Consider the following 22,614-nt stretch of genomic DNA (forward strand, 5'->3'; position numbering starts at 1 on the left):
CTTTGATTTAAATTTTAAATATGATTGAGAAAATTTTGCTATCTGAAGGAAAATTTTTAGGAAAGTTTAAGACTTTAAAATCCCTCCCAATGTATATTTTTTAAGATATAAAAAGAAAACCTATTACTGTTATTTGGTATTGGCATCAGTGTGTCTCGTGGCTTAGAGCAAGAGAGCAATATCTCCAAGGATCACGTCTTGCACGTCTTGCATATCTTGCACTCTAACAATCAGGTTCCAACTTCTAAGTTTCAAACATCATATTATTTTCTGTTTTTCTTATTTGATTTGTTTGATTTTAGGCCTTTAGCACTACAACACACGGAACAATTATTCAAAAAACAAACCTTTAATTTTTCATTCTCTTTTTTGGTTTTTCCTGGTATTTTTCCCCAGTTTTTAGTGCTTCCATGGCTGAAAGTAGTGGTCAAGGTCAAAACAAACAACAAGAACAGAATAAGAGAAAAGACCCTGGATGGAAATATAATTTCTTGAGTGACCTAAATGACACCAATACTGTAACTTGTTCCTTTTGTAACAAATCTACAAAAGGAGGGATTCATAGAGCTAAGTTGCATCAAGTTGGAGGTAATAGGAATGCTGCTAAATGTTTGAAGTGTCCTGATAATGTGAGGAAGGAGTTGCAAGATTACATGGACAAAAAAAAGGTAGAAAAAGAGATATGATAATCCAATTATAAATGCTGTGGATATAAGTATGCATGGTGAAGAAGAGGAGGAGGAGGAGGAGTTGTATGGAAAGAAAGGAAAAAATGTTATGCTTACATCAAAGAAGCCTAGACAAAAAGGTCCCATGGATTCTTTTATGAGGAAACCAGAGCAAGTTATTCAATTATGAAAACAAGGAAAGTTGCGAGATGGAAATATAACTGATAAATTTGATACGGAGAGAAGAGCTATGGTTTGTCAATACATTGGTCGATTTTTCTACCAAGCTGGCATTCCATTTAATGTTGCTAACATGGATTCCTTTAAAATTATGATTGAAGCTATTAGACAATATGGTCCAAATCTAAAACCCCCAAGTTATTATGAGTTGAGGGTGCCAATTTTGAAGAAAGAAGTTGAACTTACAAATGATATGATGAAAAATCATAGAGATATGTGGAAAAGAAAAGGTTGTTCCATTATGCTTGATGGGTGGACTAGCCGAACAAATAGAAGCTTGATAAATTTTTTAATGAATTGCCCAGTTGGCACAATGTTTATAAAATCTGTTGATGCATCATCATATGTTAAAACAGCAGAAAGATTGTTCAATTTGATTGATGATTTTGTTGACCATGTTGGGGAAGAGAATATTGTTCAAATAGTGACGGATAATGGGTCTAACTTTAAAGCTGCTGGTAAATTATTAGAAATGAAAAGGTTGAATATTTTTTGGACACCATGTACAGCACATTGTGTAGATCTTATATTAGAAGATATTGGAAAAATTTCTAGGGTATCAAAGACTTTGGCAAGAGCAATCAATTTGACAGGGTATATATATAACCACGTAGGACTTCTAAATATGATGAGAGAGTTCACTAAGCAAAAAGAGTTGGTGAGGCCTGGCAAAACTAGATTCTGCACTTCATATCTTACTCTTAAAAGCATTCATCAACAGAAAACTGCATTGAGGACTATGTTTACTTCAGAGAAGTGGGAATCAAGTAAGTGGTCAAGAGAGCCTAAAGGAAAGCGTGTGGTTGAAAGTGTGCTTATGCCTTCTTTTTGGAATACTGTTTCTTATATATTAAAAGTTATGGACCTCTTGTTTGAGTGCTAAGACTTGTAGATAATGAAAAAAACCAGCCATGGGTTATATATATGAAGCAATGGATAGAGCCAAGGAGGCAATTCAAAAGGCATTTGATAATAATGAAGATAAGTATAGAGAGATTTTTCATATTATTGATGAAAGGTGGAATTGCCAACTTCATCAACCTTACATGCTACAGCTCATCTCCTAAATCCAAAATATTATTATGACAACCCAGATATAGAGTTTGATGAAGAAATCACTAGGGGCTTAATATCTTTCATAGGGAGACTTGTGAAAGACCCAACCGCCCAAGAGAAGATCATGAATGAATTGACAATATATAAAAGAGCAGAGGGACTTTTTAGGGTTGATTTGGCCATTAGAACAAGGAAAACAAGAGCTCCAGGTAGATTATAATCACACATTAGTTATTTAATAGCCCTAGTTTTACTAATTTAGTTAAATAATTATGTATTATTTTTATGACTTTGTAGCGGAATGGTGGGCTTCTTATGGAAGCTCTAGCCCTAATTTGCAACATTTGGCAATCAGAATACTAAGCCTTACTTGTAGTGCATCAGGCTGTGAACGTAATTGGAGTGTGTTTGAGCAGGTTAAATTTAAATATTTCAATTTTTTAAAATAGGTCAATGCTATGTTTTATCATATCTTCACTTCATATTAAGATAATTAATTATTATATATGATTTTTCCACTTAGATTCATACAAAAAAGCGGAACAAGTTTGCTCAAGATAGACTCAATGATTTGGTCTTTGTGAAATACAATCAAGAACTGAAAAATAGATATGATAGGCAAGATGTAGATCCCATTTCCTTGGCACATATTGATGAAAGTAATGAATGGCTACTTGGTAGTATGATGGATGTCGATGAGGACGCAGCAGATGAGCGTGTTTTTGGTGATGATGAGAATGAAGAGTTAACATGGGGGGCTGTTGCATCAGCAGCAAGTGTTGGAGAACCAATTAAACAAACAAGAAGCCAAAGCCAAGCTAAAGGAAAAAAAGCTAGCTCATCTAGAGCTAAAGGAAAACAACCAATTACCAACATTGAGGAACTTGCAAATTTTGATTCAGATGAGTTAGAGGAAGACGATGAAGGATATAAATCCAACAATGAAGGAGGAGAAAGTCTTGAGCTTGCCCATCTGAATCTGATTCAGATTTCTAGTTTGATTTTTTTATAAGCCTCAATATTGTTTTTTCATATTTTAAAGATGATTTATGCACTTGATTGATTATTGGAATAGTTTATATTATTATGTTGTAGTTTTGTAGAAGTTTATGATTGAAGTAGATTTATATTTATCACTTTATCTATGGTTTGTTGTCTATAATCTATGTATTATGCATTTTATCTATAGTAGCGCCTTGCTTCACTCAGGCGTGCGCCTTTGTAGCGCCTTGCGCCTAAGGCGTTTTACCAGCTTTGCGCCTTGAGTACGCCTTTCGCCTTTAACAACACTGTTATTGCCTTGATGCGTGCTATGCTAGAAAGGCTTCACCTTAGTGGTTCATGCTTGAAAGATGCTGAAAAATCTTATGATTAAGTACTGAGATATGGAAAGCTTCGAAAAAGAAAGATGTTAGCATTGCATATATTAAAGTTATAAAGGAAATGTATGAAGGTGTTATAATTAGTGTGGGAACCCTAGAGGTGAGATAAAGGGCTTCTCTATGAGATTTGTCCTACATTATGAATCATCTTTGAGTTCTTATTTGACTTGGTTTTAGTTGTTTTGATTGAGCTTATCCAAGAGAAAATCTCTAAATGCATTTTCATTGCAAATGATGTAATCCTAATTGTAGTGTCAAGAGAAGAGGTTAACTTTAAACTTGAGTAATGGAGATAGGCTTTGTAATTGATGTGTTTCTTCTTGAGTAGGAGTGAAATGGAATATGTGCACTACAAGTATAACAAGAGGTAAGTTCGAGATGATACTAGAGGTAAAAATTGGAGACATAGTTGTACAATAATTGTTAAAGCTTAGGATGTGATCAATAATATGAAGGGACAGTGAACAAGGTTGTCACCTACCTCTCAAATCAATGCTAAACTAACCCCAATGTAATACTAGGGTCAATCTAAATCATCTCCTTGGGAAGTGGCCAAATTCAAAGTGAGGTTATCTAAGGCTACAAATTATCCAACAGTGTGAGAGATTGTGTAAGCCAATCTACTCATAATGCAAGTGAAAGCCTAAGCTAGAGAGTGTGTGTGAATCCCTTTTAATGATGTGGAACCCTAGAGTTTAGATAGTGGAAAAATCGTTATCTTTCTCATTAATTATGGCTTTTGTGTTGAATTTCCCCTCTTGGCCAAATTAAGCTCCTTATGAAAACTATGCTTTAAAACTTAACATAGCTAGTTCAATTTCCTAAGTCATCAACTATGCCTTTAGGTTATCTTCCTAGTTTGGTTTTAGAGTTGACTAAGTGTCTTAGCTAACCCATCCTTATGAGACCGTGGCTAATGTGAGGTTAAAGTGAACCGCAAGACCATGTAAGGTTCTCTCTAATGTCTTAACCTTGCCCACAAGACTATGTGAGAGCAAAGTAAGATAATCATAAATAGAAAACAAAAAACTATGCATTTAACTAGAGATGGCCGAATCAGACCACAAGAGTCACAAGAATAAAGTTAACCAAATAAATATTCCTCATTACAACAAGATGAATTGAACTAGAATTCCAAGCTCATGATGAATCAACCCTAGACTAAGGAATTAATCATCAATTCAAATGAGAACAATTAAGAGAATAAAAAGTCTTAGCCAAGTGTAGACCCTTAATTCATCTTCCATCCATCATTCCTCTATGATCCCTTGAAATATTTAGCCTCTCGTCATCATCTTCAAAGCATCAAGGAAGAACACCATGAGGCTGTGACCTTGCATCTTCTTCAATGCAGATTTGAGAACTTGAATCCTTGCAAAACTCTAAGGGAAGGGAGGAAATTGGAGGAAGAGAATGAGAGTGGTTTTGTGTGATTTGGTAAAAGAATGCGAGAGATATGAGTGATTGGTTGGGTAAGAAAGTGGATGAACAAGTGAGAAAATGAGAGAAAATGTTTGAATGAGAGAAAATGAGAGAGAATCTAAAATGGAAGGCTTGTGCACGAATTTTCTAAGTTGGAAAATGGGAAAAAGTGTGGGAAACTTGTCAAGTGGTTGTGGTTTTCTAGCTAGAAGGCAAGTGGCCAAAACTACCATCCAATTTTGGAGGGAAATGATGACAATTCCAATGTGATCTTCTAATCCAATGTGAATCACCATTCCTTGCTTAATTTGCATCCTCATGAGTCCTCTTTCACGCCACCTTTTGTCCCTTGAAGCCTCTTTGGTTTGTCTTGAACTATGTTTTTTCATCTCACATTAATTCATTTATGTCACAATTAATTAAATGATCAATTCATTATAGTGTAACATTTATTTAATTGGATTAAAGTACAAATATTTAATTCAATCTAGGTATTAAAATAACTAAAGGAATATGAATGCAAAGATCTCACAAGACACAAGAGTAAAGATATAGACATTTAAACACAAACCTAAGCCTAAGGAAAAACCTTTTAGAGAAACAACCTTAAAGTATGTCTTTTCTTAATAACTTCCAACCTATAATGAATCAATAAAAACTAATTTGACTAATTATCTTAGCCCATCAAAAGATATAACTCTAATGCATAACCTCACATCTGTAAAAAAGTGCATTTTATGACCAAAATACTACTAACGTATATAATTCAATGCTTGGGCAATTTTGCACTAAGAATGCAATATGAATGCTATAGGAAAGCTATTAGGTGTGTAAAATGGTCTCAATAAGCTAATAAATGTGTGTAAATAGTGAGTCTTATTAGAGAGTGAAATGTTGAATAAGGAGGTGCAGCGAAAGATTAAAATTTTAAATTCCCTATCCTGATGTAAAACAAACGAAATCGTTTAAATCAAGGTGGGAAGAAGAGTTACTTTTTTTTTTGTGCTTCACATGTGTTCTCTTCAAGGGTTTGGATCTCAGGAGCTGACAACATAGATCTACCGGTATCCACACGAATAATTTTCTAACTCGCACAGTGTGCTAGCGCTCCTAATGTCAATTCGTCTTTAAACGTTAGTTTACTTTTTGTCTAGGATGTTTTGTGACTCTCTAAGTATTTTCCGTTAGAACTTTTGTAACTCTCTTAAACTCATAGAGCACGTCCCTTTTCTATCATATTTATAGACTAGGGTTTTGCTTTTTTTTAATGAGTCAACGAAAATATTAGGTTAAATTTATTTCATAAATAAAATATATAATATCATATTTAATTTAAATTTATTTTATAAATTCAAACTATAGAACTAATATGATATTCTCTTATATCATGTTAGTTATTAAATTTAATCTATCATATGAAATTAAATTTAAAACTAGCATAACATAACATAAGAAAACATAACACAATATATATACATATATATATATATATTATATTATATATATACAAATATATATTTTGAAAATATATATATATATATATTGAATTTTATATTTCATATATATATATATACACATATATAATTCATTCACCCTATATTATATTCATTGAATCTAGACATATTTCAGATTTATTGAATTTGGACATTATAGTTTTAGTTGGACTGTTCTTTTGTGCGACCTTGTAGGTCCATATGAAGTTGGCAATAGGCTAATTATGCTATTAGCCCACAAATTACAAGTGGCCTCTAGCAAAACATTGTAACTACCCAATTCATATGAGGATTGATGATCTGATGTAACTTATTATGTAATCGCTTCGCAACCCTTTTGTCACGCAATATTTCGGTTAAGTATGAGACATGGAATTGTCATTTTCCTTTACCTGACCATTACTTTCTTGATCTCTGAGTAGACTAACTGTAGCGATGGAAAAACCCTTTCCATTGTAGTATGACTATATGTTTTCTCAGTCTTACTTATCGAAGGACCCAGTTATATTTCTCACTTAATGTGAGGGATAAATTTCATCTTAATCACTTATATTCCTCTGCATGAATATCACTAAACTCAATCATTGCCTTTATAATCACCTGGTCAAAGCTGACTTTTGACTAGGTCAAAGTTCAGTGGTTATTATGTAGAAATCCATGATAATCTTAGGTCAAGAGCTTAGTGATATGATTACATATGAGATAAGCTTATGACTTGTACCATGCAGCTTTCTCATAGCGGGTTGATCCAACATCTTGTACTCTTTCAAATTCCTATGATTTTGATTTATATCTCTATATATTAGTCTTGTTTCATATATGATCCCTCATAGAGGATTGACCAGGGATATTTAGGACAATCACTATAATTTGTTCAAGGATAGAGTTATTATAGTGAACATGTAATTGATATGATAATAAAAGAGAAATTCATTAAATAACAATGTGCATAGTAAAATGATTGGGTCTAGGGCACAATTTCCAACACGAAATTGATGTGAATATTATGAATAGGATATACAATGGGTGGTTGAAATGGAGAAAGTCATTAGGAGTTTATTTGTGATCACATAGTACCTATTAAGTTTGAAGTGAAATTTTATCAAAGTGTTATAAGACCTATTATGTTATATAATAATGAATGTTGGCGTTGAAGGGGTTACAAAAGCAAAAACTTGGTGTAGCGCAAATGATGATGTTCAAATGGACCTGTAGCAATACATGAAAAGATAAGATCCGTAATGATTTTATATGAGAAAAAAGTTGTTTTGGCATCAGTTAAGAAGAGAATGGTTGGATATTGTTTAAGGTGCTTAAGACATGCAAAAAAGACCAATGGTAACACCAATGAAGAGGGTTGGTAGATAGTCTTTATCTTTATGAATAGAGATAGAGAAAGCGAAGAAGGATGCTTAAGAAAGTTATTGAATGGAATCTATTAATGAATGATATATTTAAGAGTTGGTTGTTGTTAGAGCATACTGGTATTGTGTTATGGACATGGCTCACCTCAATTAGTGAGGTAAGTCTTATTGTTGCTGCTACTGCTATTTTTGTGCATAAAAGGTGGGATTGAAAGGGGATATTCTTTGATATATATATATATATATATATTTGGTAAGGAAATCTTTTATGGCGATTAAAGTTCTTGATAAGATATAGTGAATTGTGAGGAGGGGATTGTTAGAGCAGAATTTTATTCAGTTAGAAGTTCTCTTTAGTTATATCATAGTTATTATTATTATTATTATTGTTATTATTTTTTAAGTTTGTCTTAAGGAATTAACTTTTAACATTCTGTAGAAATTTCGACAGAATCTTCCCTATAATTAGGACCTTCCAAAATTTCTACAGCAATAAAACCTGTTAGTCAAACTAGAAAGGAGCTTAGCTCCACACCATTATATTTCACAACAACAAAATAAAACTAAGACCTAACTACGATATATGTGGAGTGCTGAATTTATAATTTTAATATAATATATAGTTACATCAAAATGAATTGTCGAAGATTGCTCCTACTATCCAAAAAGCAATACTACCTCAATTATTAGCAAAAGGTGCAGGGTTAGCTACAATATTTGAGACCAAAGAAATTTTCGATGAGTAGCGTTCCAATCAAGTTTATAAATTATAAATAAATAAATAAAAATGTGAAAATAGTAACTAATAATTTAATTTAAACAAATCAAGGAAATAATGAAACACTTGCCTTAATTAACAATAAATGATGAGTTTTCTTAATGGTATAATCATGGGACCACCAACAATATTAGAACCAAATAAATTTGTTAAAAAAAATTTATAATATATATAAAATTTTGAGCAATGGTGCAGTTTAAAAAAAAATGCCTTCAAAGAAATTAGTATAGAAACAATAACTTTTAAGTACGATCTCGGAGGATTTTATCATAACGAATAACAGGCGTGGACACAGTCCACGAGGGTAAGTAACATATCCGATGTGACAAGAAGCCAGGAAAAACAGGCGCAAGCATAAAACTCATGAATCACGGGCATGAATTATATCCACGAAATTACATCCTCCATTCCAGATATATTGGTCGGCACACGGGGCTAGCATTTACAATGCATCCTACTAGTTAAGTGTATCATGGCACGTCAAGGGCTAACAAAACTGTCGTTAGCATCCAGCGTTTTGAATTCAATTTCCCTAATTAAAAATCAACCGTGCATGGAGCAAGAATAAAAATTTCAAAACTTTCTATTTTCAAATAAGCTGTTCAATAATCACTTTCCATTTCTTATGTTCATCTTCTTTTCCCTCCATGCATGAATTATCATATTAAAAATTTTCATATCAAACATAGAATTTATTAAGAGAGTTATTTTTGAGACATAATATTATTTGCCATATATCAACTTCAATCATTACTGTGGCAATAACATAAATCATGGGCAAAATCAAGAAATCATCATTTATAGGTCAATTATTGTAAAAATAGAATTTGCAAGAATATTTATACCGCCTATAAAAGAATATTATTAAGATTTAAATAAAGAAATTTTATAAACATTTTGCTAAAAATTTATTTGGAATGCTACCTACTCACCTGAGGGTTTTCAATAATCTTATAGTTAGACTCCTTCAATTTCATGCTTACATTATGATTTTCCTTAATATAAGCAAGTGAACTAATATTCAAACTCTTCAATAATTCTTTAAAGTTCTCATTAACCCCTTAAACTCTTACTAAATCCTCCAATAAATTCTATCAAGCAATCAACAACACTTGGAAGCATTCAACCTTAATCATTAACACAGCTCTTAATCCAGGCTCAGCAAAATCTTGATTATTATTTAGTTTAACAATTTCCCTTTAAGTGATGTACAATTCCAATAGGTAGATTAACTTCACAATTCATATGAAGACATATACTTCCTCAAATAGCGTATATAATTCCTTTAGGCTCTAGTATGAAGATTAGAAATCTTATTCCCATCAATTTCCTCCTTTAAGCATTCCTACGAGCATTATAAGAACATTCACAATTAACTAAATTATGAACCCAGCATCCAAGCTTCCAACTTCTTCAAATGTTTAATTTTACAACCAAGATTTAGCTCAACACTAAAATGAAGTAACATCCAGCATAAATCAAACAACACCTCAATTTCCTCAAAATCATGACAGCAACAATGAAGAGCAAGGACACATCTTTCGGCTAGGAGAGGAAGAGAAAATGATTTGGTGCAACTGTTGAAATCAAAGAAGGAGAAGGAAGTATCGACAACTTACCTTAACCCAAAGTGCAGTAGTGACAGTTATAATCAGCATATGGTTGGCGCCAAGAAGGAGAGGAAAAGCTTCAATGTGCCACACAAACGAGAGGGAAGAACATCAGAAATCATTGGCTAGCAAAAGAAAGAAACTAAGCTTATCATACACACATAGGCGCGTCTTATGGCTGAAGAGGAAAGGAAATTAAAGTGTGCGCACACTAACGATACAGCAGAGAAGATTAGGACGAATTAGGGGTGGTGGCAAGGAGAGGATCTGGCGACAGTAACACTCCCAGCGACAGCGAGATGTGATGGTGAGGAAAAGACATAGTTGACGGTGAGCAAAGAAGATCAACCCTAAGGAACAGAAAGGTGGTGTGACAGGGAAGAGGAGAAGGAAACAGAAGAACGACGCTCTCTCTCGCTATCTCTCTACTCTGTGTCTGAATGAAAAATGAGGAAGAAAGAGAATAAAATATAAAACTTCTTAGAAGAATTACAAGTAATGACCCCATCAGATTTTTATTGTTATTATAATATTTTATTTATTTATTTTTTTATAAAAAGAAACAAGGGAACTTTAGTAATCTCCCCATATAAAACAAAATAAAATTAATCTTTGGATTAAGTAAAATTTCAACTTTGAACCTTCAGGTCTAGTATAGAGTCTACTAGGCTAATACTCCTATTAGTCATAAAACTAAAATAAATTAATAAAATATCAATTAGGAGAAAGTTATTTAATTTAAAATTTAGGGTCATTACAATGTGAATGTTTTGAATGGTTTCAGAGTCCTCAACTAATGGAGTTAACGGGCCATAAACTAGCAATGGTTAATATTTTGTCCCTAAACAAGCAAGAGATTGATTGTCATGTTGGTGAAAACTTTTGCAGAACTTGATCAAGAGATTGCTGTGTATAGCATTATTAGATATTTGAAAATGACCCTTGACAAGGGTATCTAATTGGCCAATAATTTTTGGGCCAAGGCTTGCACTAGGCAACCATCACATGGGACCTGAGGTGGAGAGGCTAGGCTAGGGTGGGGAAAATATGAGTTAGTGGATTGGAATTAGGGTTTAAGGAAGGTTTTGGTTTCTGGTGAGGATAGTGCTTGGTTTCTTGAACGCTATGTTTCATGATGTACATTATGAGGGGTCCTATATGGATATGCTCTGCTGTACGCACCTTGATGAGTCAGTGAAGAGTAGTTTTCCATTTTGCTTTATCTATTTCTTCCTCTTTTCTCTTTCTTCATGTCACTCTTCGCTATTCTTATTTTCTGTGTTTTCTTTAACTGTTTTCATGGCTGCAATACGCTGTTTCTATGTGAAAGCTCAAAAAATTTATCATGACAAGAGTCTCATTTCTAGCATAGGGAAACCTGGTTCCGAATCTTGAAGTTTGATTCTCAGCAGTATCTATTTCAGGAAGGGAACAAAAAACGGTCCTGAGGCTTGCCCATATGCAGATTGGGTCAGTTCAGTTACAAAGAAGCAATCTACCTCAGGTTATAGCTTATTTGTGTGGGTAAATCTTGTAATTTAGAGAAGTATTAAAACAATATGTTGTCGCCAGGAGCGATGCTAAAGTGGCATGGAGCCTTTCAACAAAGTGTTATTGGAGGAATCTGATCGAAAAGACTTCCTGGAGAACTTAGAGTCACTATAGAAGGACCTACGAAATTTTTTGTGGCAATGTAGCCACCATTAATATTGCAAAACATTTTGTGCATCTTATCAGGACAGAGTAGATGGCATCTTAACTAAATTTCACGGCTTGAATACATTCTGGCTTTGTTGAATATTTACAGTCTAGCTTGGGGGCAAGTGTTGGAATCCTGTGTTTATTCCCATTATATCTTGATTTTCTGCTTTTATTATCTTATTGTATTTCTCCATTTTTTTAGGTTATAGTTGGTATTGTTGCTGTTGATTTGGGGAGATTCGATGCCAAATACCTGTTTAGTCAAGGAATAATCTCCTTGCATGAAATAAGAATTCAGAATCTAACTAATATGAAATTTTGCACCGCTTTACAATAAGTTCAATATACTAATTATGAAATCCAATGCTAGGCCATACTTATCATATAAATAAATTAGTACTTATTTTTAACAAATATTAATCACAGTGATTGTGATTTTTCATTTCCATAATTTTGTTTATGACATGGCCTTTTGCTTCAGCCTAATTGTTTAACAAGTCAGATTTACTGTTTATACTATAATATGATTGTCTGAGATACTTCATTTATATTATCTTACATTCTTTTGAGCGTGATCCATCAAGCACTCATATAAAACTATTGCCTGTTTTCGTAAATGTAGGGTTTAATTACAGAAGAACGTGAAAATATTGATCCAGAGGCCCTCCCTTTTGCAAGAAATGTGAGAGAAGCTGGTCGTCAAGGACTGAGGGAAGGTGCAAGCCTTGTGGAAGTGGTTTGTAAAATAAAACCTCATTTTAGCATGCCTGATGAAATATCAAAATACAATTTACATTTGAAGTTTTGTAAAAAGTATGTATATGTAGAAGTAGTTATAAAACTTAATTAAAAATATGGGTTCAGTTTGAAACCAGAAAAAAAAAACAAAAGAAAAATTCAATCAATATTACATGAATTTCTGTCATGATATTTTGTGGATGTTAACAGATAAGCTAGATGTATTATATTATATGTGTTTTATCATTAATGAGCGAAGATTCAACAACCTGCAAAGAATCTATTATATTCACATTGTACCTAGAAGAAGAGTAACTAAGAAGCCTAGTAATTCATTAAAAGAAGATAGCATATGAGGAATGATTATGGCAAAAATTTACATGAAACAGAACTGGTTACTTTTTTCTCTTCCTGTCATAACGTGATTTTCTTCATTGACCATATTTTTGTCATCATTTCTTGTTCATTAATGGTGACAATGAATGGGTTTATTGACATGATTTAGAAAACATCCTGTGTCTATTTACAATGATAAATATAAATTAAGTCAAATATAAGAGCTGTATAATTAGTACAGCTGAAGATCATTGTACATAAGTATACTTATTTTATACAAAAACTGTATAATTAGTACAGGTGAAGATCATTATACATGAATATACTTCTTTTAACGTAACTGTCATGTACCAACGCTCCTCCTTTTGAAGAAAGTTAGAACAAGTTCTGCTTGTAATAAACAGCACCCCTTTTTTCCTTTTTGGCCAACAACAGAACCCAATTGAATATGCAAGTTCCTCGTATCTCTTTGTAATTATAAATTGGATCATGTATGAGGCTGTTACAATGAGGACAAGCCCAACCCATGAGTTCGTAGCACTTTTTTTTTTCCCCCTAAAACTTGTCTGTCTCACACTTGTTAATCAGATGGAACTTTTTATTGCATCTGTGAAATATCACATTTTAATGAAAACATTGGACAGCTACTGCCTTGGGTTATCTTGTGGCGTCTGTTTCTTAAAAATATAAGAACCAATGTTTTGTTGCTTCCATGCGCTGGATTGTATGGTTATGCCATTATATTTTAATTTATATTTTATTGTTTAATCATGTAACTGCTTTTTTGCATGCACTGTGGCTAAATTTTGGTATCCAGGTAAAGCAAGTGAAGCCTGATGTTCTTTTAGGATTATCTGCTGTTGGAGGATTGTTCTCAAAAGAGGTATAGAACTAATGCTGAGCTTGGAGCATTCATTTAATATTCAACACTTTGTCTGATTGGCAACTTTTGATTACCGTGAATATTCTCTATTCACTGTTGGGTTAATTTTCAAATGTTCAATGTTCTTATGTGGTATTAATGTGTTGTGCTAAGAAAATTCAAATATCTGAAATTTGAAATTTTCCTTAGAGCATAATTTTAAGCTTTGTTTGGCACACTAAGACTCTGAATGACGTAAGCTTGTTATGTAGATGGGTAGTTCAAGGAGTAGAGGGCCAGGGAAACAGTTAAAACCTCTAGGAAAGGAGGGTTACATTACCTTAATCTACTTTTTGGAGGTGCATCAAATCGCAACAACTAAAATGTTGGAGATTCTCGATAGTTAAGGATGGTGGCCATTCCCAAGATTTAAGAATGGGTTTCTCCGAAGTGATAGTGTGGTTGAGGGCCAGAGAGATTGAAAGAGTCTCTGAGTACTCCTTGTTCTGAGTCTTAGGAGTTAGTTATACCAATATCTATAACAGCCTAAGGTGGACATGTGATAGGTGAAGATTGAGAAGGAAGATCTCCTCAAAAGTTTTGGTACAGTAACTTTTAAATTCATTGTTTAATTGTAACAAGACATTGTAGGGTTGTTCCAGAACACTAGCAGTACATGATATGATGAAACCCTAAAACAGATAAAGTAACCTCAAAAAATAGGATCCCATAAAAGATACAACTTAAAACCCTTCCTTGCTCTGACATATGGAGGTTCTTACACTTTAATCCTCCCAGGCCAATCCCAAAATTAGTTCCCTGTGTAAAGGAGGGCCTTCGTAGAGCTTCTAACTTTGTCAATGCTGGGTGTTATTGGGAACAAAGGTGTGTGTAAAACTCACCTTGAGGGTATTATTTCTTGTCAAAGTTGAGACTTACTTGGGTGGCTTTTCTCATGTCAACACTAGTCAACCTCTAGGGGGGTTTGACCCCATCAAACTCTTTGAGCTCAAGAACTTATAGGAAGTGCAAGGAAACTGTTGTCTAGGCGTCTGATTCACTGTTTTCTTTACAGCAATGGGCTTGTGTTATTGATTGCTTGAGTGCGCTTAACTTCTAAGTTTTGGTGCAGAGACTCACAAGGGTATAATTCGTGAATCATTTTACAAAGCACCTGGCTGGCTAGTAGAGTCCAATTACTACTTGGCATTGGGTGCTCTGTCCTTAAGGTTACACTCTAGGTTGATTTGATCATTAGCTGGTCTTAGAATTGTTACTTCAATCAATTGCATAGATGGGCACTGGTGATACTAGACTAAGTGTTGGTTGCTTTAGGACCCTATGTGGAATGAAGTCAGATGTACCTTGCATGAAAGAGTTGTGCATCTGTGACAGACTAGGTGAACCATGTTTGGATGAGAAAAAGTGGTAGAAACCTAACAAATGAACAATGATTCCTTCAAGTTTGAAAGGTACTCTTCTTTTTTATCTTATTCTATTTTTCTCTATTTCACTTTTTGCCCTTACTGGCCTATGACTTTTGCATCTTATGCACTTTCTGTGATGATACCTCATACCTTGGTGAATGGCCCAATATACTCGTGTAAAATTAACAAACTCAAGGAGATAGAAAATTGCAACTATACAAGATTGTTTCTTTCCAATGATGCCATGGATTTGCAGAAGGGGAAAGTCGAAATTTAGTACCTATAGTTTTTATCATTCGAAGAAATTTTATTATTTTTACAAGGGGTTAAAGGGCAATTTTGCCCTTAAACTCTAGACCCATGAATGTTTGTTTGGGACCTAAAACTTGTTTGTGATGCAATATTCCCCTCGACATTTGAGAACAGTACAACATTGGCCGTACCAAAGGTTAATTTCGATAGTTAGTTGACTAAAAAAAAAAATAGACTAAAAAAATTATAGAAGATAACTCTAAAAATTACAAGTAATTGTTGGATAAAAAAAATTAATATTGATTAAGTTCTTTGAATTTTAAACAAATACCAAGAGACAAATGTTATTTCATTTACATGTAAAAGACTAAAATTTAATTTTGACCAAGTACTTTAACTAGTTCCTAGGTGATCATCGGATCACCATTTTGATATCAATACCGGTAAGCAATTAAAAATAATATATTTGCTTTAATAATATTTTATTAGAATATTAATACTTTAATATTTAGTAGTTTAAATATTAATACCAACACTTGTACTTATTTGCAATTTTGTTTTTGCCAACTAATGATCAAAGTTAACATTGGCTAACGATAGAGGCAACATTACACCGTTTTCAAATGTTGAAGGGGAACATTGCATCAAAAAGAAGTTTAAGATTCTAGACTCTCCTAAACCTAAAGTTTAAGGTAAAATTGTTATTAAGCTTGTTATGTTTATGCATAAGTTTTAGTTTCACAAGTTCTAGCCTTCTATCAAGATATTCCATCCCTTTTATATGGGGTGCTCAATAATGTGGCAAAGAAGATGTACGAAGCCAATGTTTGGGAATTGGGATTCTCTATTGCCAATTTAAGCCTAGACTAATGTTTAAATATGCAATAGAAGTTTATTGTTCAATGGTTTGGCTCAAAAAATAAGGAAGGAAAAGGTTGGGGAGAAGGAATGGAGACCAAAGAAAATAGTGTTATTTAATGATTGAGTTACTGTACACACACGCACACATATATATGACACTGACTTCTTGATTTTTATTCATGTTGTACTATAGTAACACAAGGACACTCATGCCTTTTTTACTTTGGGTGTTCTATAGGCAACTGTTTTGACATTCAACTTCACATGGCTAAAGCCATAGAATAGCTCAGTATTTGACCTTCATACCAAATCTTGCAACCTTGTGTCAATTCTTACTCTTGAAGATAGACATACAATGTACTATACTTAAATAAAGACTATGCATCCTATTATACTTAGTGTGGGAATATTTGATATTTATGTAAATATTGTATAGTCTTTATTGGATTTTATTAGCCGTTATTAGTAATTATTAGGTTTTATTTCCCTTTGTGTATATATAGTTATCTTGTACTTAGTATTCAAATTAATGAGAAATATTATTTTCTCTCAAATTTCACATGGTATCAAAGCAAATGATCTAAAATTGTCATTAGGGTTATGAACCGTGTAAGGTATTTTGTACAGCATCTTAGGGCTGTGATGTAAGTGTTGTTCAAGACTGTTGTGGCTCTCACCGCCCCCTAGGTGTGTTTGCACAGTTCCGATTGGTGCAACCCTCGAAGGACATGGTGATCGTCGGTGCATGTGGCCTACAGGTGCTACCCGAAGGTTTCACATCAATGCTTGCCTAGCAACATGTGGGAGTGAGTGCAACCACTATCCTGGCTGCGACTCCCCTTTCTAGCAACGCAGACCCTTTTTTGGCAAGATTTAGGCCTCATCCACGACTAGGTGCTCTTTCCTTGACATCTTTTTATCCCTACAGTGTGTTTAGGGGTCTATTTGAAGGAGTTTGGAGTGCTTTTAGGATGTGACTACTGATTCTTCTTTGCTATATAGGTTTCATCTCAGGGGAAGCCTTAGGAGTATTAGGAGTAGTTGTTTGGACTCTCCTAAGTATTCTAATGAAGGTGACTAGGTATGGGATTGTTGGGCCCATTAACATATAGGGTCAAGTTTATACAAGGAAGCCCAAAGGAAAGACCCAAGAGTAGAGTGAGAAAGGGCAGAATGGGAAAGACACAACAAGCAACAATACCTGACATTGTTAGGTCGTGGAAGGATGTAAAAGAAAGGGGGCGGGGAAAGAGAGGCAGGTAGGCAATAGTATCAATGTAGTGGAGAGGTCCTAGTCTCTCGAAAACCAAGGGGAGTGTGATTTCTTTCATGTTGCATGTTTTACAAGTTTCCTGTTCTTGTTGATGAGTAGCTGATTTATAGCTATATTCTCTACATTTTCCGTTAGTGATAGAGGATACCGTTGAATTTCCTCCTTTATATCTACCAGTAATCTCTTTCTTTGATTATATTGGAGTTAGTCCTATCAAGGACCATAGTGTCAGTGGCAAAATATGGGCTTAAAGCAACAATTGCCAAAAGAGAAACGTTTCTTTAGGCCTTAAAGACATCTCGCAATGCTATAATTTATATTGTTAATTTTGGAGCCTCCGACCATATGACTTATTGTCATGAGTTGTTTACTACTTACACTCCATGTGTTGGAGATGTTAAAGTCAAGTTTGCAAATGGCTTCTTAGCACCTGTAGCAGAAAAAGGGAATATTTGAATTTTTGATTCTATACTGTTGGCATCTGTCCTTCATTTGCCTAAACTTGATTGCAACTTATTTTCAATCAATCAGTTGACTACCCAGTCAAATTGTTATGCTAAGTTCCTCCCATCTCATTGTTTGTTTCAAGATCTATCATCTAGAGTGACAATCGAAAGTGCTAAGAAGTATGAGGGGCTCTACTATTTCGAAGCCATCACTAGAGTGGTTAACTTCTCAATTGTTGGTAACTCTGCATCTATATTTAAAGTTAATGATTTTATATTATGGCATAAGAGGATAGGTCATCTTAATTTTCATCACCTTCAACGATTGTTCCTAACTCTAATTTTCATCATTGTAATTTTCATAATGAGAATGTTGATATGGATGTGTGGATATACATGTAAAGACAAAATTCAAAATAAGTGAATACGAGAAATATTAGGTGTGGCACCCATTGAAGAAAAAATGGTATAAAATTATTTGAAGTGGTTCGGACATGTACAAAGAAGACCATGGGAGGCACTTGTGAGGAGAGTGGAACAGATGACTTTGAACTTTGTTAAGAAGGATAGAGGAAGACCAAAAAAAACATTTTTGGAGGTTGTTGTGTGAAATGTTTTAATTAACAATATTTTTAAAAGCTTAATAAATAATAGAGTACAATGGCATTATATAATCCATGTAGTCGATCCCACCAAGTGGGATAAGACTTGTTGTAATTTTCACAATGACCTTCATTGTGAGGTGTGTGAACCGGCCAAACACCATAAGGCATCCTTTCCAAGAGCCAAATACATGCTCACTAAACCTTTCACAACCATTTATAGCGACTTGTGGGGACCATCCCGTACAACTAATCGTGCTAAAGCCACACTCATGTCAGTTGGGTTTATCTTCTATGAAACAAGTATGAGACTGCATCCACATTCATGACTTTCTTCAACATGATCAATACTCATTTTAATACCATCATCCAAATCTTACACTCGAACAAAGGCACCAAATACTTTAACCAATCTTTGAGTACTTTTCTCCACATGCATGATATTGTTCATACTAGTTCTTGTGCCCATACACTCCAACATAAAGGAGTTGTAGAAAGGAAAAATCATCATATACTTTATGTTGCTAGAGCACTCATGTTTACCTACAATGTGCCTAAATTTTATTGGGGAGATATCATTTTGACTGCAATTTCATCAATTGTATGCCTAATCGAATCTTATCCTTTGAAACTCCTCTCCACAAATTGCAAATCATTTTTTCCACACCCCATAGTGAAACCAATCTTCCATTTTGTGTGTTTGGTTGCATAGCCTTTGTCCGTAACTACCAAAGCACCAAACTTAAACCTTGAGCCATCAAGTACATATTCCTTGGTTATTATCCTACTCAAAAATGATACAAATGCTTTGACCTTGTCACAAAACACACATTTGTCAGCCTTGATGTCACCTTTCATAAAACTACTCGATTCTATCCCCCTTCTTCAATTCAATGGGAGAGCACAAGTGAATTTTAGACTTGGAAACAAGAATCTAACAGAGAACTAGTGCTTCTTGAGCTATGGTTTGTACCAACTGAACCTGAGCCATTGCCTTCATCTACCCTTCCAACATCCTTTCCAATACCATCTCCTCTTATACCACAATCTAAGGAGCATAGGAAAATAGGAGGAGATGCAAAAAGACCACAAAAGGGAGAACTTTTAGTTGACAATCGAAAAAAGAAATCAAAAGATAGTGAGAAACTTGTACCTACAGCACAAAGAGAGTCGACACTAAAAGTAGCTCTTGAAGCAAAAACTCATGGTGACTTAGAATTTGGGGTAACTCCTGAAACCCTAATGCTCGATGGTACAAAACAAGTAGGTGAATCTACTGATCTTCATCTTCCTATATTGTTTTAAGGAAGCAACCTTGCTCATGTACTTTCCATCTGATAGAGAGGTTTGTTTCATATAATGCACTCCCTCCTTAATATTGGGTTTTTGTTACTAATGTTGATAAAGTGAAGGTACCTAAGACTATACAAGAAGCTCTAAGTATCCTTGAATGGTGAAGTATTGTCATGGAGGAAATGAGGGCTTTAAAAAGAATGAGACATGGAACTTGTTCAGCTACCAAAAAGAAAGAGAACAGTGAGTTGAAGTGGATGGTCACCCTAAAAAACAAGGCAGATGGAGCCCTTGACAAGTTGAAAGGTTTACCAGACATTTGGCTTAGACTATCAAGAAACATTTGCTCCGGTGGCAAAATTAAACACTATTAGAGTCTTATTGTCTATAGCAACTAATCTTGAGTGGTCTCTTTACCAACTTGACATTAAAAATGCCTTTCTGAATGGAGAGTTGAAGGAAGAAGACTATATGATTCTACCTCCTGCGTTTGGTAAAGGCAGGGTAAATTAAGTTTGTAAATTGAAAAAGTCTATATATGGCTTAAAACAGTCACCAAGAGATTGGTTTGATAGGTTCTCAAAAGTCTTAAAGTTTGAAGGTTACAAGCAAGCCCTGTCGAAACATACAATGTTTGTTAAGGTCGCGAGAAGCAAGGAATGTATCCTTGTTGTCTATGTTGATGACATAATATTCACCAGGGATCACCTTTAAGAGACAAAAAGAGTAAAGGCTGCTCTTGGCAAGGAATTTGAAGTCAAAGATCTTGGGGAGCTAAAATACTTTCTTGGGATGGAAGTTGCTAGGTCAAGGAGAGCAATCTATGTTTCTCAGGAAAATATATACTTGATCTTCTTATTGAGATAGGTATGTTGGGTTGTAGACTTGTTAAAACTCCTATTAAGGTTGAGAAACTGAAGAAAAAAAAACCTAAGGACAAGAATGGAGAAGGGTAAGAGTCCAAGGACAAAGAAAACTCAGATGAGGAGTATGAAGAACAGAAGGAAAAAGCTACTGACAAGGAAAGATATAAGGAACTTGTTAGAAAACTAATATATATTTCCCATACAAGACCAAATATAGCATTCGTTGTCAATGTAGCCAGTCAATATATGAGCTACCTAATTAAGAGTCATGAAGTTATTGAGCCGAATTACTCTTGTATATTCATCAGAAGGTATGTACAGCAATATATACATAAGCAAGACTGATCATATCTCCGAGAATGATGGAGACAGAATCAGAGGAGTATATCGGGAAGTGAATCGCGTAAATCACTCTGTTATAACTACCCAATATCTCTCCCAATAATAACATATATTTACATTAAATAATTACTATTTCTAACCACACTCCCCCTCAAGTTGGATCATAGATGCTAATCATATCCAACTTGCTAATACAATTATCAAACGCTGGTTTGTGTAATCCCTTGGTGAGTACATCTGCAGCTTGGAGTCTAGTTGGTAGGTAGATGAGGCACACGACTCCTTCCTCAACTTTTTCCCTAATGAAGTGTCTGTCAATTTCCACATGCTTGGACCTTTCATGTTGGACAGGATTTAGCGCCATACTGATTGCAGCTTTGTTGTCACAGTAGAGCTTTAATGGAGGAGCAACTCTGACATGTATCTCGTCCATGACTCGTTTTACCCACAATACCTCTGAAATGCCTTGAGCCAACGCCCTCAATTCTGATTCAGCGCTACTCCTAGAAACTACTCTCTGTTTTTGGCTTTTCCATGAGACTAGATTTCCCCATACAAAGGAACAATATCCTGATGTTGACCTCTTATCCTTGTATGTTCCTCCCCAGTCTGCATCTGTATAAATTTCTATGGATTGTAGGTTTTGTTTTTTGAATAACAACCTTTTCCAGGTGTTCCTTTCAAGTATCTCAAGATTCTATACACTGCTTCCATGTGCCTCTCCCTAGGGTCGCACATCTATTGGCTGGCAACACTTACCGCAAACGCTATATCGGGCCGAGTGTGAGAGAGATAGATTAGTTTCCCAACTAACCTTTGGTATCTCTCTTTGTCCACTGACTCATTCTTCTCTTCTTCCTCTTCACAGTTATCTTTTTCAGATTCAATCTCATCTTCCTTCTCTTTTCTCGGTTTCGCCCCCTTTTCTTGACCATGACAGGTGTGTCTGTAGGTCTGCATCCTAACATACCTGTCTCAGTAAGCAAATCAATGATGTATTTCCTTTGGGACACATGGATCCCTTTCTTTGACCTTGCAACCTCCATACCCAGAAAGTACTTCAAATTCCCAAGGTCCTTCACTTCAAATTCTTTTCTAAGAGCCATCTTTATTCTTTTTACTTCCTCCTCATGATCGCGAGTGACAACTATGTCATCAACGTATACTATGAGAATACACCTTTTTCCTCCTTCCATTTTTACAAACATAGTATGGTCAGACAACCCCTGTGTGTACCCTTCTGCCCTCAAAACTTTGGAAAATCTGTCAAACCAAGCCCGAGGTGATTGCTTTAAACCATACAATGATTTTTTCAGCTTACACACCTGATTTTTTCTCCCTGCCTCAAAGCCTGGGGGTAACGTCATAAAGACTTCTTCCTTAAGATCCCCATTCAAGAAAGCATTTTTAATATCTAGTTGGTGCAAGGGCCAGTCCAGATTTACAGCTACAGAAATCAAAATTCTGATTGTATTTAGTTTGGCCACGGGAGCAAATGTCTCCTTGTAGTCCAACCATACGTTTGAGTAAACCCCCTTGCCACCAATCGTGCCTTTAGCCTGTCTAAATTACCAGCAGCATCATATTTAGGGTTAAATACCC

General features: G+C 34.7%; 1 protein-coding gene across 2 annotated transcripts in view; it reads left to right on the plus strand.

Annotated features, from left to right (window-relative positions):
- The window catches only part of LOC129290321 (NAD-dependent malic enzyme 62 kDa isoform, mitochondrial), a 78,836-nt gene that overhangs the window by 37,977 nt on the left and 18,245 nt on the right, over nucleotides 1–22,614 (plus strand). For both annotated transcript variants that reach the window (XM_054927060.1, XM_054927061.1), the window contains 2 exons: nucleotides 12,337–12,450; nucleotides 13,606–13,671. In XM_054927060.1, the coding sequence (XP_054783035.1) occupies nucleotides 12,337–12,450; nucleotides 13,606–13,671 (180 nt within the window). The remainder of the gene's footprint in view (nucleotides 1–12,336; nucleotides 12,451–13,605; nucleotides 13,672–22,614) is intronic.

The sequence above is a fragment of the Prosopis cineraria genome, unplaced genomic scaffold (genome assembly GCF_029017545.1).
Source record: "Prosopis cineraria cultivar Desert tree isolate PC_DT_omini unplaced genomic scaffold, ASM2901754v1 PC13, whole genome shotgun sequence".
NCBI classification, from domain to species: domain Eukaryota; kingdom Viridiplantae; phylum Streptophyta; class Magnoliopsida; order Fabales; family Fabaceae; genus Prosopis; species Prosopis cineraria.